Genomic DNA, 18,063 nt, shown 5'->3' with positions numbered 1-18,063 from the left:
GTGTTAGGTACAAATGTTCGTCTAATATTAAAAAGCATGCAAAACTAAATAGACCACACTGTAATGGTTTAAAACAGTCCAATAAAATTTAATTGAGATATAGATATATAATAAACTTCGACTACTTAGTGCCCGTGTCTTACAGGGAAATATATTTAATTTAAAAATTGATTTAAATATTACGATTTTTTTTATAAAAAAAACCACTAGCTATTACACCGTCACACTAATTAAAAACAATTAAGGACGATGAAAGTATATTATTAGTAGTAGTTACAACTTTTTTCTTGTTAACAAACGAAAATTTTAACACCTCCGTATTTTTAATATATAAAAATATATTGAACCTGGCAACACGGTCCCTTTCATTTTGTCCATTCGCTTCACCTCGTGTTCTGCCGGTGTGAAAAATTAGAATTTTAATCTATTCCTACACGTAAGTGCTATATTCTTGTATTAATTTCCCGTTAAAAAATACAATTTATTGTATTTTATCATAGCAAATGACATAGGTATATAAATGTAGTAAGAAAATAATATTGACCTTGTCATGACGTTGTCGCAATTGATTTTTCGTGTTTGTTTATTTTTAATAGGAATATATTACTATGTACATAATTACTTATCATCATGACTTTCATAAAAAACTTGATTATTAAGTTTTCAATCTTGTTTAATAGTTTAAGTAATAAATTTAGCTGATTCCAATTAGGATTTACGTAAACGCTTCACGGTTTCCGCTTTTTACAACTTATGTATTTATAATTTATACATTCTTACCGATCGTTATTGGAATAATATTTAAAATATTACCTAATTTCCACCGAATGGATGTAGAGTGACTACAGGACGCCGAGCTGTATTGTATTATGCTAATGATTTTCGTATACCATAAATTCGAATGAAAGAAAATTAATACAGAAATACCCTCAAATTTTGCTTTATAATATTATATTAATAACTAAAAAGGAACATTAATAACAAACAATACAATTACATTCAACCCACAAACATATTTTTTTTTTATTTGAATTTGCCTCTTCACAACATGGAATCCAGCTAAATATTATAGTTATCTTCCAATTAAAGAATACATTTTGAGTCAACCTTATATATTCACATAGGACATTTCTTTGCTTCTTGTGCATGTGAATTTTTTTATCACTATACTAGTTTAGCTAGGTAATTAATACAGTTGAGAAGAGATGGGAAAAAATCCAACAGAACATTTTTTTTTATATTTTACTGTGTATTTTTTACAATTTTAAATGTTACTTGATCAGTACAAGACTTTCCGATTCAGAATTATCGGGTGTACAAATTATTTAAATATGATATCTACCATGGTTATATTATTTATGAGCTCTTAATACTTTTATATTCTAAATATAAAATATATCATGAGTTAACTTTCATAAATTACATAGTCATGGTAAAAACACTTTTATGTAATGTGTACCAACAATATTTATCACATATAGTGTCATACTATTATTTTTTTTAAAAGTAGATAGTCACAGGTAACATCTATCAAGTCAAGCTTACACTCTGCATTTATGAATATAGTACTCTACAGTGAAATTATTTAAACCCTTGAAGGGTTTAAATAAACCACATACAGAGAAACTTTTCAATTTCAAATTACATTTGTGTAGAATGAAAAAAAATTCATTTTAATCTATCTTATTTTATGCAAAATTATAAATACAAAATTGGAACTAAAAATAAAGGCATATAAGAATTTAATACTACCTACATATTACCCGTGTAATCATGTCTAGTCACCTATATATAGAAGTAAAAAAACAGGAGGTGTACAGGAAACTAATATTTTTTTAATATTAAACACATCCTTATATTTGACACACACATATATATATATATATATATACTCTTTTTTATTGTTGGAAGTGTGGTAAAGTTGAGAATAGATTAATATTATTTGTGTATAATATTACTGAATGTTAAATTAATTATGGTCAAATTCCGACCACTGGGTGACCACTAACCAAAATAATTATTTGTCCTATCGACAAAGTTATTTATGTAACCTCAGTGGTTTTTCAATACAGTTGCACACATAAATAATATTTAAATATAAGTTATAATGAGATTGTCAGTAACTCCTATCTTAATCAAACAATACTTGACTGTTTTGAATATACAACTATCAGGTCATTCACATTATCTCCTCTTTGTAGCAATAAAACTAATTATGTGTACTCTAAACACAAACCAACTCTAAAACTACAAAATGAATTAAGTCTTCAATATAATATATAAACTATGTTCAGTGCTGTCTACTTGAATTGTAATAATCTAAGTTGTCTTCGACTTATTGTTTGACTTTTTAAAGGATTGTTAGTAATTGGGGGAGGGGGGGGGGGTTGTTATTCATCCATTACTAACACATCATTGTTATTATTGTTAGTGGGTCAACTTGAGGACAGAGGAGTTCCCCATTACTAACAATCTCCTTTCCCCAACCTGCTTCACCACAATGGAAGCGGCAGATTTTACTGTTCTAGTCTAGTCTAGATACTATTAGGTCTCTTAGGTCATCCACAGTCGCCCCTCCGATTGATTATTCGTGTACCCTCAGACTAAAGCCGTAACTCCTAGCAGTGTCCTCAGACAAATTTCGTATCCATCAGGGAGGAGTTGGCCGTCAGCCTCTCCATAAATCTTTTCTAGGGTTTGGAGTGTCATCTGCACTCTGCACTTGCCCCTATCGTTCGGTGAAGCTGTAAAACCCCGCTGTGGCCAACCGCATTAGAGTAGGTCGAGAAAAAAATAGGTCTCATATTTATGAGGCTTCGTCATACTTATACTATGATGCACACGCGGATTTCAACGTAATTTACCTTCCTCTTTAATTTGTCAATGTAATAATCTGAGACCAATTCAAGGTTGTGAGTCATAAGTACCTATTTACGCCATGCGAACTTGTATTACCAACGAAATACGATGACAAGGTAAGAGCGGCCGTACACAAACGATTTTTAGTTGCCAGACTGTAGGACGATTAAATCGTGCACGCTTTAAAATGTTCAATTATTATATTATTAGGTAACTACTGAATCCTCAACTCTACCTGAATATGGTTATTTATATCAACCGTGTGTAGACCATCGCTTTTTACTGTTGTGCTTTATGTTTTTTATATATCTCATTCTTACATTATTTGTTCGTACATAGTACAGTAGATAGTTCATATCAGTAGACGATGTTTTAAATATCGTCTACTGATATGAATAAAGATTTTATCTGTTTCAATTTTTGTTCAGCAAGAGAACTATGCTACGCCTATTTTGCTACCGTTAATAATAGAATAGAATCGAAACTACTTTATTCAAATAAACATTGAAGGACTTTTGTCTAGTCATTACATTTTTTTTTAATCTACTGACCATTCGGAATGCTGTCTTGCGTGTTGCTCTTTTAAATAATTTTATTGTTACTTTATATTTTTTAATTTGAAGTGTGTGAATACAAGCTAACATCTAGCACTAATTCAATTAAATATTCTAATAGAGAAAATATTAAATATACATCAATTAGTTGAGTAACTAAATCAGTTAAGAGTTAAAAATGCAGTTTTATTTTCTTTCTCTCACAACGCGATATATCGTCTACGGCCGATCGTATACGTCCAGCCGTAGTTAACTCTTCGTGGCAATGCACCCCGTTGAATAAAATAGGGCATGTATCAAAGCGTTCTCTTTAAAAATTCAACGATGAATCGTTAAGATAAATTTAGACGAGTGGCGCGATAAGCAATTTTAGTTGGCAACTTGAAATTGATAGTGTGCCGTCTCCCTAAATCTATGCTATACGTTTCCTTGACCAGTTAAGGTATATACGCCGTATCAGACGGACGTTTCATATATTCTAGTGCAGAATCTCTGTGATATTAATTTAAGATTAATTTACGGTGAGTTATTAAGTGGCTGTTGTTTTTTCTTATAATGTATATTTAATTTGTTTGTAACGTTTTTTTCCATTCTGTACAGTGGGAACAATGATGTCATGTTATCAGCTTGAACATGTCTATTTAATTGTACTAAAATGTCGATGATAATTGCAGTCGATAAATAGTAATTTGAAAGAATTATTTTTTTAATTTTGGCTAGTATAGATCACTTTTAAGGAAACTTACTCGACTAATTTGGTATGCAACATTTTTTCTTATATCCAATTATAAATTAATGTGTTAGAAATATTTTAATAGAAAGTTTTCTAAATTAATATAAGAAAAAAAAATGAAGTTTAAAATTATAATAAATATGTATCTATTTCTTATTCCAAATCTAAAGTAACACTGTAACGAGTATAATTAATGTATCTTTATTGGTATAAAACAAAGTTTCTCCCACTGTCTATTCGTTTAGATCTTTATTTTTAACTGTTTTTAATACATTTTTCAGCGTTAGCGTTTATGTATATAATACATACATATCATAGTACAAAAAAGCTTAAAAATTCAAAGATTTCTAATGTGATGTAACGTTGTATCTATGGGAAGCCGGAGCTGATCGCTAGTATAATATAAATTACATTTAAATAATAAAATATATTAGAATACTAAACGTAAGCTGACTAATGTAAACTTGTATGCGATGACATTGCTTCCTAATGGATTACAATAATTCTTACTTTGCCATTAATTACACATAAAAACGAGTTTTATGGCAGTGCGTTAAGTGGCTCACTTTGCGTAAATATTTCCAAGTTCTTTCTTGATTGCTATAAAGAAATCATAGATAACAAATTTAACAAGAATATTCTTTATTCAAATATGACTTATTGTTTTTATTTACCGCTCATTCAGAAAGCTGTCTTATCACAAGATGAAGGAACTTGCGTTTGCTCTTTTAAATAATTGTTGTAACTTACATTGTTAAGTTGAAATGTGTGAATACAAACTACAATCTAGATGTGATAATATGATTAAGTAGCACGTGACTGGTGTTTCAGGCATCCATAGGCTACGGTTACCGTTTACCATCAGATGGGCCGTATGCTTTTTTGCCACCATCGTGGTATAAAAAAGTATCACACCTTACAACAAATCCTGTATATGATGAATGATGATATATGATAGACTAGCTGTTATTCGTAAATTCGTTTGCATCCTTATTCTATGCTTGTATCCCTACAATTTTTTGTGATAAAAGTTATCGATTGTCTATCTTCGAGTACTATCTTCACGCTGAAATTCATCAAAATCCGAGCAGGCCTTTAGTCTTGAAAAGTTAACGAGTAAACAGACAGACATTTCAATATTTATAATATTAGTATAGATATTTCATTGTATTATTATGTGTAATTGAAGCCATTGAATAATGAAACCTAATCTAGGAAACGCTAGTCATTTTGCGCAGGACTGTTTCGACCTTTGATTGTAACATATAGATACACAGATTATGGGTACAAGTATAGATTGCATGAGTTATCGTTGACGTGTAACACAGCCGTAAGATTTATAAACCGACTTTAAAGGAAGAGGTTCTAAATTAGTTTTTTTTTATGTTGGACAATATCTTTGCGAAATTAACAAATTCGATGATTCCTTTTGCAGTCGAAACGGATTTGTTTCAGTGTTGATTTTTATCTTACAATGTGATCTTGTTACCATCACTTGGAATTTAATATACTTGAATTTATTACTAAACCAACTGAAATGACGGCCTTGGTGGTCTAGCGCTTTAGAACACCGCCTCACTTCCGATGGTCGCTGGTTGGATTTCTCGAAAAAATATAGTTAATCTTTTAATATATAATTTTACTAGCTACTCGCCCCGGATACGGTACATGTATTATATATATAAGCCTTCCTCTTCAATCACTCTATCTATTTAAAAAAAACCGCTTTAAAATTCGTTGCGTAGTTTTAAAGATTTAAGCATACATAGGGACGGACAGACAACGACAGCGACTTTGTTTTATAGTATGTAATAATAATGATATTGCATTTTTATCATGGGAGCCTGGCTGACACTTCTAAACTTACCTACCCTTATTACTGTTTGGTATATATTTATATCAATTTTATTTTAAAATCTTGCTATCTAGGAATGTTAGACAATTGATACGGCTATTTCCCCAAGGAATAGCTACATCAAACAAATTGACAAAATGTTTAGTATATATTTATATCAATTTTATTTTAAAAATGAATAATTCCAGTAACCTTTCGTGGATCAATAAATTTTATTTCATTACAACTCCTCTCTTTTTGAAGTTGGTTGAAATAAAAACACATTAATGTTTACAACTGGATCTGATACACAAAATGTGTACAAACAACATAGAACCTACTAACCGTCAGGCCTTTTTTGTTTCGCACAAGGTCTATTGATTGCTTTTATTGTGAGGCCTTGACTGAGTTTTTGCTGCAGTGTTCGTTAATCATTTACGTGCCTTCTGTCTAGACTCCACTGTGATTTTATGACGGTTATAACAGTTTAAATATTTATTTATTCTTTTGCACACAATATTGTATATATGCCTGATGGCATTCTCTACCAGTCAACCGTACTACCAATCGACCAGTACCTAATCAAAAATCTCTCAACTAATGCATATATACAACTTAATTAATTAATAATATTATTAACGCGAAAGTTCGTCAGTATCAATGTTTGTTACTCTGTGACGCAAAAACTGCTGAGCGGATGTTAATGGAACTTTACAGTAATATAGCTTATGCATCAGAATAACACATTATAGGCTATATTTTATGTTTAAATTTAACGCGGTTGAAACCGCAGGCACAGCTAGTCTATTATAAATTTAGATATATTACAAAATCACACAAAAAAGTTAATTACAATTAGATTTAACCTTGTAACAACAAAAATAACCAAATTAATAAAACATACGACTAATATTCTTCACTAAAATATGAATGGAGGCCGATCTTGCACTTTATACGGTTACATTCAATTCAAATTCAAAAATCATTTATTCATGTAGGACATTTTAGCCGCTTATGAACGTCAAGTTTTTACATTAGAATATTTTTTCCCTACCGTCCAGTTCGGTATATAGATCCAACTGAGAAGAACTGGCAAGAAACTCAATTGAATTACTTTTTTTTTTTAAATCCAGTTTATTTACAATGCATTTATATAGGTGTCTATGTCTAACATTAAATGAAAATCCCGAACATGAAAACTATTGCCATGCACGCTCGTCATTCAAGTAATCGTTTAGTGAGTTAGGCCTTGCTCAGTAAATATGATTTAACAGATGTTTTGAATTTATTTAAGAGTAATTCCAATATATCCTTTGGTATCTTATTGTAAATTTTTATACCTATTCCCATAAAAGACCTATTGACTTTTTCTAAACGATACTTGGGGACAGCAAGTTTGTCTTTAAATCTAGTATTAATATTATGAATATTGCTGTTTTTTGGAAACGATTTACATGGGTATATTAATATAATATGGACTCTATTCTCAGCATTTAGACTCTCATCTGGGCCGTTGTGCGTGTGAATATTGTATACTAATCTTATATATAAAATTCTCATGTCACAGTTTTCGTTCCCATACTCCTCCGAAACGGCTTGACCGATTCTCATGAAATTTTGTGAGCGTAGGTAGTAGTAGTAGGTCTGAGAATCGGCCAACATCTATTTTTCATCTCCCTAATTTTTTTTTTATTTTATTGCAAAACCACGTTTGCCGGGACAGCTAGTAAACTATATATTGTCCCCCGCCCCGGGTTTGCACGGGTAATATCATTAAGAATGATATGGGGGTATTTTTTCACAAATTAATAAATATTTTGGGGCTCTTTTACACCTACAAAATATCCTACAAACAGTAATTTCTAAATTAATTTCAAATTAAAATTTATTAGTAAACAATTTATTTATAATATGTGTTTTTTTGCTTTGAAATTTATGACTAACCCCTTTATCATAGTGTCGCACTTCGTCGACCCCCATCCCGCCCCTAAAGTTCCTGTATGACGCACTACGTTCCGAATGAGTGATATAAAAAAATGTGACTATTCAAATGTGTTTATACTAGGTTCCGGGTGAGTAATAGAATAAAAAAAAAAAAGATCATTCAAACGTGGATATATTAAGTTTATTTGAATAAAGATTATTTCTATTTTGTTTAAACTTTTCTAACTGTTATTTTCATTGCAGTCAGCATGTCGATCCACATCAAGGACTCCGAAGACCTGAACACGAGGCTGGCAGACGCTGGTGACAAGCTGGTCGTCATCGACTTCATGGCCACCTGGTGCGGACCCTGCAAGGTGGTCGGGCCTAAGCTTGACGAGATCGCCAACGAGATGATCGACTCCATTGTCGTAGTCAAAGTATGTACTTTATGTATTTTTATTTATTTATTTTAGGCTACTAATTATTAATTTGACAGTCTGGATGGTCTAGTGGTGTAGCGGTTTATTCCCGATAGTCGCGGGTTCAATTCCTGGCACGGTACAAACATTTGTATTCAAGAGTATGATTATTTGTATCGTTCTGGGTGTTTTCTATGTATATCATCTATGATTTAAAGATATTTAAAACAGATACTTATATATTATTGATATATATTTAAAGATGATTTTCATATTTTAGATGTATTTAATAAATCTAAGTATTTAAAACATAGCTCTCTCTTACCTTGGGACTAGATGGCGTTGTGTGAATTGTATAGGGGTATTATTATAAATACATTATTAAAATACATATAAATGATATTGAAATTAATATAAATTGACTGTGGTCACGGCACTGACAACGGCAAGCAACCATGGTAGCGCCAATACACCACCCCTTTTGGCCAGTAGTCCTCCTTCATGAAGGTGGTAAGCGTGTTGGTGGAGACCCTAGTCACAAACACCTTGAAACTCATCGTATGGTGCACCTAACTGAGCTAACGTTATGCGCTCAGTAAGTAAGTCAGGTCAGTTAGCCCACCGTGACAAGTACACAAGGAACTTACTTCGATGGTTTCCAAGGGAAAACACGTGGAGGTCAACCTGATATGGTAATTGCTAGCAATGGGTTCATTAATCCACATGACTAACAATCCCCTTCTCGACCTACAAGAAAATATTCCCAAATGTAAATTGTTAGCCGTGGTCGCTAGATCGGTATCATGTTGTATTTGACCTCTGAAATGGTTGAGCATTAGTTTTGTTTGACCTTGTATGTAATTACTACCAAACCTCGGTTTCGCTTGGGTGGTATTACAATAGAGTTTTCTTTTAAACTAAAATACAGCTCACGTTATTCACTAATAATAACTATCTACAAAAGCTTTCTTTTGAAAGAAGTTTTACAATTAGGCAAGAAAGTTTTTTACTTCATACATTACTAGTACAAGCCTGCCTTGGCATTGCTCTGATGCTCATAAATTTATGAGTTTTGTATTTATATATTTTTTTTACTTATTACAATTTTCATATTTATTTCTATGAAAATTGTAATAAGTAAAAAAAATACACATAATAATAATTCACACAGCGCCATCTAGTCCAAAGTTAAACAGAGCTTGTGTTGTGTAGTAGACTACTGATACAAATACATTTTTTTTTAAATACATAATATAGATATATAGAAAATACCCAGGCGGATATAAATAATCATACTCATGAATACAAATGTTTGTACTGTGCGAAGACTCAAACCCGAGACCATCAGAAGTAAGGTATCTAAACGTAGGTGACTAGACCTCAGACGCCGTCGAATAAATTTATGACTAGTATATATTAACATAGTAATACTGTACCTTTCTAACATTTAATGTATTGTTCAAAACGGCACAGTAGTTTCGGGACTTTCTACGTAACGTTTTCCTCTCTCACTTTGTAATATTTGTAATATAGATTATTCAATACAAACGTACAGAAATCAAATCCTTCATATTTGTAAGTAAAAACTTATGACTTGCATAGGAGCCCGAAAAATCCTATATGAATAAATATAGTTTTAATTTGATTTAATCTAGTAAATGTTGTATTATATTATATTGTTATATTATCTATCTAAAGTTTACAATTTATTTTGTCGACTCATTGAATAATGATCTGATGGTACCTTTACCATTTACAACTTACAGTGATATATATTATACATAGTAAAGCAAATAGGTAAAATAAAATGTCAGACTTATCATCCATTTATAAAACAGCTACGTTGATAAAATACTCATCATTATCATTCAAAGATAACAAATGTGCGATGCAGAGCTGTTCAAGCCAATTACTAACGCGGGCAAACGCATGCCACAAAATTTACGGCCCCCAGATATACCTGCTTATATTCGATACATTACATATACGTAGTTTAGAAATTACTTGGAGCATATTTTTTGTACTTAAATGGTTGTTTTCTAGATATGATATTTTGCATTGTGTTACATTACAGCAAAGGTAGACGAAAAAATCGTCTGAAACCTTAGTCTGAACTATTTTTGCCGTCAAGCAGCTTGCTTTGTAAGCTGTGTTTCAGTTGTAGATTAGGTCCTCTGGTATGGCAACACATAAGTGGTGTCCCGGGTGCCACATGATAACGTGATATGATATCCATAGTGCTGTTCATTTTTATTTACGGTTAACGCTTACCAACGGTGGGCCGTCTGCTTGATTGTCATTACAATGGCAAAGAAACAACGTCGTCTCCCACGAATTTATGATAGATCAAGAGCAAACTGCGGGTCGCACAAATATAAACCCTGGCCCGCATACTACACATGGGCCATGGTTTAGAATGACTCTGGTTTATAATGACTACTTAACATGAAACAGTGACGTGGCGACGGCGTGGTATATTGTCAAACGACCTATTTTTTTTTTAAGTGCAGAGCTATTATTGATTTTATGATTAGGCTCATGCATCTTTGTAGATTATAGTTGTAGATATTTTTTTTTATTCAAGATAATGGAATGGTGCACGCTGTTTAATTACGCTGAAATTACTGCTACTGCTGAATTACGCTGTTTCTAATTTCAAGTTTACATCAGAAAAATAATGTTTTATTTTTGTATGACCGTTTGTTCTTTCTAATCTCTGAAGCGGCGTGACCGATTTCGACGGGACCTCACTCGCAGATACCTTAGATATTGTTAGAAGGAGTAACGAAGGATATATTTTTTAGAAATATTATTTATTTTAGTTAAAAACAGTTTATTTTCACTCGGACGAAGTCGCGAGTAGCTATCAGCTAGTTTTTTAATATGAAGGTTCCGAATACACGCTCTTTTAGTACCGGCGATTACCTATTTAGTGCTCTGTGCAGCGATTGCATGCAACAGTCGCTAATTGTGGTAATTCTCTGGTTTTATCGCCAGCAATTGCACGCTACTCTATACACACGATAGTTCATTTTTCTTTTAATTGGAATAGAAATAATCTTTATTCAAATAAACTCAATACAAGCACTTTTGAATAGTCATATTTTTTATTCTACCACTCGTTCGGAATGCTGACTCATCATAAGAAGAATGAGTAAGTAACCGTGTGTTGCTATTTTTAATAAATGTTATTTTAAATAAATAAATAATGTCGCCAGAAACGTCATAAACAGTGTGTGCATTGTCTTCAAAATACATATGACCATACAATATAATAATCCTGGACAATTTACAATGCGCCATCTAGTCCCAAGCTAAGCAGAACTTATATTACTAGGGTGCTACACAACTAGTAGAATATTCTTTTTTTTCATCGAATAAACCGGTGTGTAACTGCTAAACCACTTAGGCGTCTATAAATTCGAATAGTATTATGAGAACACTGTATTTTTAACATGGACTTCTAGTTCAATAACTAATCATGAGATTCAATAATCAAGAGTACTCGTCAATTGCGCAGTATAACGCAAGAAGTTAATTACTGCCGGGGATGCTCCCTAATATTATTTACACTGTACTCATACTCAAGATACCTTCAATCTGACCACACATATCTATACCACAGTCTATATTCGGACTTCTAAAGAGGAAGAATAAAGTTGTTTTTTTATTTACCACACTGGTGTCAAACTTATACGCCTATCTAATGGTAAACTGTTATAATACTTATAGACGTCTAAAACACTGGGAGAGTCACGCAGCGGGCTCTTTAAAAACCCATAATAAATCCTATGCTGTATGCATGTGTTTCTATAGAAAATTTCGTCAGGGGTTTCCTTTGAAATGCCACTTTTGGAATAATTATCAAGTCAAAAATTTATGTTATTATATTATGTACTAGTTGTACCCGCGAATATGTGGATAATATTTTTAATTATTTAGGATAATTATTTTACAGCTAAGACATGCAACACATCGTTCTTGCTTCAAAAATGATGAATGAAACCAGTGTTTTCCAACCTTTTTTTGTGCCATGTCCCATATTTTAAGTATCGAACTACTAGTTATGTTATTGTATGCGAAACTCACGAATTATGACCACTCGGGCGAAATTAAGTTGAGTCTACTTTAATTGTATTTCTGTTAGTTTTTTAGGTAGCTGAATTTAAGCATTTGAGGGGGTGGGCAACCTTATATCCAGCTACCTGGGGGTTTTTGCCCCCGGAGTTGATGACAGGGCAAAGGGGTCACCCTGGGGAGTTGAATGATGGAGCCTCAGGCGCGGTTTTCATGACCAGTGTCGGTCACTCGGGCGAAGCCGGAGCAGCCCACTAGTATACATATCTGTATATTCTGCATCTACATCACAGTTGGGCAGTCATAGTATAACTTGTACAATATTATATGAAGCGTGCGGTAATTATTTCTGTTCTCAATGACATCAGCCAACGACATTGAAAACAATACTCTGCAGTACGCGTCATTGTGTCTATATGTCTAAACAAATCTATGTAAGTGCCGTTTGACTAGTTAGTAATTCATTTTATAGGAATTGCGTTAGGTTTTAGAAACAATCTTCTAGTCTGTTCTAAATCTGCCAGAAAAAAAGGATCTTAAAAAACATTTACGTAAAAAAGCTTATCACAAAATTGAAGAGTTTATAAATTATATAATGGTTTTGTAGAAAAGTTAAACTTGAATTTTATACCACTGACAATATTATCTGATTGCACAACGATTGAGTGCGTAGCGTTTTCTATCTTGATTGTCATATGTGTAATCTTTGTAATTATGTATTTTCTTAGAATAACGATTATTTAAAAGAGCAACTCATAAGTTTCTCGCACATTCTTCTAGTGATGAGTCTGCGTTGCGAATGAGTGGTAGAATAAATATAAGATTATTTCTATTTAATCAATATTTTATTATGACAGTCGCTTTCCCCATGTTGCTTACGTACTGGCCACATACTTTTATAGTTCATATATTGTGTTTTTTTATTATTAAAAATTTTACTGTATATATTTTTGTATACAGAACATTATAGTCTAATAAATAATTGTGACAAACAACAACACTCCCCATATTGTTCTATACTCCATATTTCATAAGGATAGATCTGTATAGGTTAGTTATAATCACAGATATCGTTTGCATGAAATTGGTCACGTCGCAGATATGAAATCTCCGCGTCCAAAATCTGTCAGACTTCATCCAAATGTGTATTACAAGATTATATTGATAATTTTAGATATATGTTGTTTGTTGACTTGTAATTCGTAAAAAAAGAATCCCGGACAAATATGTTGACGCGATGTTTTATATAAATGTTTAATGATCTAAATGTTCTTGAGTCACAATTTTCCAACAATTTGCTAACATTGAATTATACACACACATTGACATTAACATTGTGACTCAAATATATTTTGCTTCTACTTACACCGCGCGTTGCATCATGCCGTAATTTAATAGTGATTGACGGTATTATATTAAAAAAAATATTCTTAGCTTATAATTATTTAGTTTTTTGTATTAATTATTTTTAACCTAGCATCCAGTTCAGTTATGGATTCAATTGAGAAGAACTGCTAAGACACTCAACTGATTTTAATAGCCTGTTTCTATACATTGTACACTTATGTATGTGTTTATGTCTAACATTAAGTGAAAATCCCGTGCATGAACTAGTATTTCAAGGCACGTTCACTTTAACTATTTACTTCATGTATAGGTAGGTAGTTGAAAGTGGAAGAGGAAGCGATTCCTCTGTATGATAAAAATGTTGCAGATATTATTACGATTGATTTATTAATTGAACTACGACGCTATTATTATATTCTTACTCTTTTAAATTTACATAATAAAATTTATTCATGTAGTATCTTATATGAGTTTATTTTGTAAAAAAAAACTTTGTAACTTTTTAAAAATAATAATTTGGATATAAATTCCATGTAATTTAGAATGGTGCTACTTGTTTCAAACACGTCAATGTGATAATTTAATCATAATAAGTCTGATAACCACAACATATCTATATTAGGAATTTCTATACAATTGATAAGAGCCTATTAATATTTTCTGTAGGCAACAAAGTTACGTCGCGTTGATTTAATTTTATTAATTTGTTTGTAAATAATTGTATAAAAAATAAACTAGAATATATTTAACATATTAAAAAATATCATACATAAAAAACTATATAATATATCAATATCAGCGAGTACATTTGCTGTATTTTAATATTACTTCGCACCCAAGCAGAGTTGGTAACGATTGCTAGTTCCGACACGAGTAGGTACTTGATACTTTTGTAACATTATAAAGATACGGGATATTTACCAGCATTACGGGTAATATTATTTAACAGGTCCTGATATATAACATCGAGAATACAGAAAAAATGTTTTTTTCGAACTACTTAACAGCGTTTAGTGCAGATGGTACTCAGTGGCATAGCTAGCTAACCTAGTACCTAGTAGCAGTACCCCGAGCCCCTCAACCAAAAATTCTCGATCGAACAGAACTTTGGAAAATTTCTCCCATTTTCAAAATAAATATGACAGGTTGCAACCCGACTTTAATCATGGCAACTCAGTTGAGAAAATTTCGAAAGTTATACGTTCGGATGTCCCCTAAATTCTTTCTGTGGGATGGCGGTTGGTTTGTAGTTGGTTGATATCGATATGTTTTAATAAAACTGGTAATGTAGTTTTTTGATTTGCCCCAGGGCCCTTGGTTACCTAACTACGTCAGGAATGGTACTCCAAACCAAAGAAAGAACTTATAGAGCGACTGGAGGCCAACTCCCACTTGACGGATACGACTTTAGTCTGAGGTCACCGCTAGGAGTTCGAACCTCGGCTCAGGCCGTCGTAATTTCGCTCTCTGTTTGAATTGAATTGGATACCAAAAGTACTTGAAACAAAAGTATTGAGTTGTTTACCATTGTACACATATATATGGGATATTTACCATGATAATATTATTTAAATCGTCAAAATATAGACACGAAACATGTATTTATAAGAAGCAGAAACTGATATTAAGTAAAGATTAATTTAACCTGACAAACTATAAAAATCATGTGCATTACACTGTACAGTGATACCTTAAACGTATCGACAATTTGGAGTACTGATATGAGTGGTATCGACAAGTAATTTAAGTACTACTTAAATGAGTAGGTATCGGGGCATCCCTAATCGCAGTTTCATAAATGACAATTTCATTTAGCTTTAATAATAATATTTGATAATGTAACATTCCTAAGATATAGATATGATCCTATACATAACGTTAATCCTGTACAATTAACACAGCGCCATCTAGTTGCAAGCTACGTAGACCTTGTGTTATGGGTACAAATACATAGATAATTTTTGTTGTAAATATCTAAACATACTATTTATAGGAAACACCTAGACCGCAACAATCAGTCATAAAAATTTTTGTATTTCCGTGCGAGTAATTGAATCCGCGACCATCGGAAGTAAAACTGTGTACTAAACCGGTAGAACACCGAGGACATCAACGATGGTATAGATATGTTTACCCGAAAATGTATGATACTCCAATATCATGTTTGCGACTTTTATTGTACCCAGGGGTCACACCGGCCGCTCCTATATCTACAGTTGGAGTTTAGGTCATAATGTTTGTTCTGTCGGCTTGTATTAAATCGTACGATTGTCAATACTATTTCAGAATAAATATTCACCATTCATCCCCATTTCACTCCAATACTATCTCCTGAATGGTCACTAGATATATTTTTAATGGATGAATTTGAAATAGTTCACCCCCTTGCGCTACGTTCTTGATGAATAATGGTTATTTCTTTTAATTACAGGTGGACGTTGACGAGTGTGAAGAGATAGCAACAGAGTACAACATCAACACCATGCCCACCTTCGTGTTCGTCAAGAACAAGAAGATATTGGAACAGTTCTCCGGAGCCAACGTCGAGAAACTAAGGGCCACCATCTTGAAGAATAAGTAAAAAGGACTGCGGGGGTCGCACGCTATCCGCAGTTGCACTAAGATGTGTTTACATGGGTGATTCGATTGCATAGTCCTGGCTCAAAGGACCAAACCACGCAACGCACTAAGTATCCAAATGACGTCATAATTTATAGTGTCCTAACACTAAGCGATTTAATACACTGTCAATATAGAAAAATAAACTATATATAGCTATCGCCAATAGTCAAAATATTACCCTTGTAAGCACATCTATATTATTATTGAATCGAGAAGTTCTGGTTCAAGAAACTTAATAAACATAGCGGATGCATTTGTATTAAGGTTTATATGATATATATGAGATAGTTTTAATTGCATGATGTAACCAAATGTTTCTAAAAGCATAATGTTGAATATTTTGGCCCATTGCCTTGTAACTCTTGAGATATGTAAAACTAATTCGTATTGATGCTTAGAACAGCCTTCTCAGCTGGTTACTTCCCGTTTGGGTATAATCCATTTCTGAATGTTTTGGATTTATTTTTTTATCTCTCCAGGGGCCTTATAGATGGGTGTATCCATCTGTTTAGATCGCGTTCAGAAATTGGATTTTGCATTACCAATAAAAGTAACAGAATTTATAATGTTTTGGCGTATTGCCCCAAATAATTGTATAAGTTTTAAAGAATATTAACTAGTGTGCAATGGGCAGAATATACTCTTTTTTTAATTATCAGTTATAGTAGTGGTTGCTGTAAAGTGGAAGGTACACAGTTTATTTTTTTATGTAGAAGCCTGATATTACACTGCGCGCTGGGAACGCACTTGTGGCTCTGGATTTGCGTACCCCACTATGCTCGTTGTATTTAATTTCTGCATATTTTTATGTATGTTACAAGTATTGTTACTGCAGTAAATATTGTGAGTAATTGAAAATTTTATTTTCATTTCCTGTTAGCTTTTAACCTTTTTTTCCGGACTACTTTAATGCTGTTGGCCGCAGCTGGCCTTGACGACAGCTTTGCCAGACTGGGTGGCACTCCAAACCCGCAGAAAAACTTATAGACATGAGCTTTTGGCCTATAAGTTCTTTAGACATACTACCTTTTATCCTATGTTATAGTCAGTAGTTATTAGTTTTGGGTACAATGGGACTAGCATGTACTTGTAGTTCCTACAAAAGTCCTACATTTCAAAGATTATTTAAAAAAAAATGTATCTAAATGGAATGGCAAAAAAACAGAATACTCATCACTTATATATATGAACAGCAACACAGCCATTCGTCATCATGTGTGACGGTATCATTCGTATTTCGGAGGATTAAGATGTCATTTTATATGCTGTAAAATCACTGCCTATCTCTTCAGCCGAATACAACTTATAAAAGCAGTTTTCTTGGCGGCAGAAATCCTACGCATAATAATTAGTGCATTGTTCCTTCCATCCACATTTCCTACACTTGGTCAGTATGTATCTTGTAACAAATTTGCTTCTCCCCACGATTCATTTTGTTTTTTATAGCGTAGGAGACAATTTGTGATTTCGCTGCTTTTATACGTAGGAGGCAAACAAGCTAGCGGCACATCTATGTTATTACGGCCGCCCATAAACACCCCGCAACATGAGGGGATTTTCAAGTGGTTTGCTGGTTTTTTAAGAAGGAAGAAATTTTGCCTTGAGTTTGTCAATACAGTTGTTTAATTCCTAAGTTAGGAGGTGATTCCATAATGCGGTTGTGCGTGATAAGTTTCTGGATAACAGTAATGG

At 32.8% G+C, this 18,063-nt stretch overlaps 1 protein-coding gene across 2 annotated transcripts; it reads left to right on the top strand.

Moving 5' to 3' along the window:
- The first annotated feature begins 346 nt into the window (after nucleotides 1–346).
- Nucleotides 347–17,229, top strand: LOC131841546 (thioredoxin-2). Of its 2 annotated transcripts, none has more exons than XM_059189862.1 (3): nucleotides 347–436; nucleotides 8,168–8,343; nucleotides 16,181–17,229. In XM_059189862.1, the coding sequence occupies exons 2-3, from the start codon at nucleotides 8,173–8,175 to the stop codon at nucleotides 16,328–16,330; spliced, it is 321 nt and encodes a 106-aa protein (XP_059045845.1). In that variant the 5' UTR covers nucleotides 347–436; nucleotides 8,168–8,172; the 3' UTR covers nucleotides 16,331–17,229. The 2 variants fall into 2 exon arrangements, with proteins under 2 accessions (XP_059045845.1, XP_059045846.1); XM_059189863.1 differs by lacking the exon at nucleotides 347–436 and adding an exon at nucleotides 3,850–3,934.
- Nucleotides 17,230–18,063: the final 834 nt, after the last annotated feature.

This window comes from Achroia grisella, unplaced genomic scaffold (assembly GCF_030625045.1).
Source record: "Achroia grisella isolate CSIRO2021 unplaced genomic scaffold, CSIRO_AGI_Agris_v1 utg1847, whole genome shotgun sequence".
NCBI lineage: Eukaryota > Metazoa > Arthropoda > Insecta > Lepidoptera > Pyralidae > Achroia > Achroia grisella.
The sequence above is the reverse complement of the archived record's forward strand: the minus strand, read 5'-3'. Positions and strand labels throughout refer to the sequence as shown.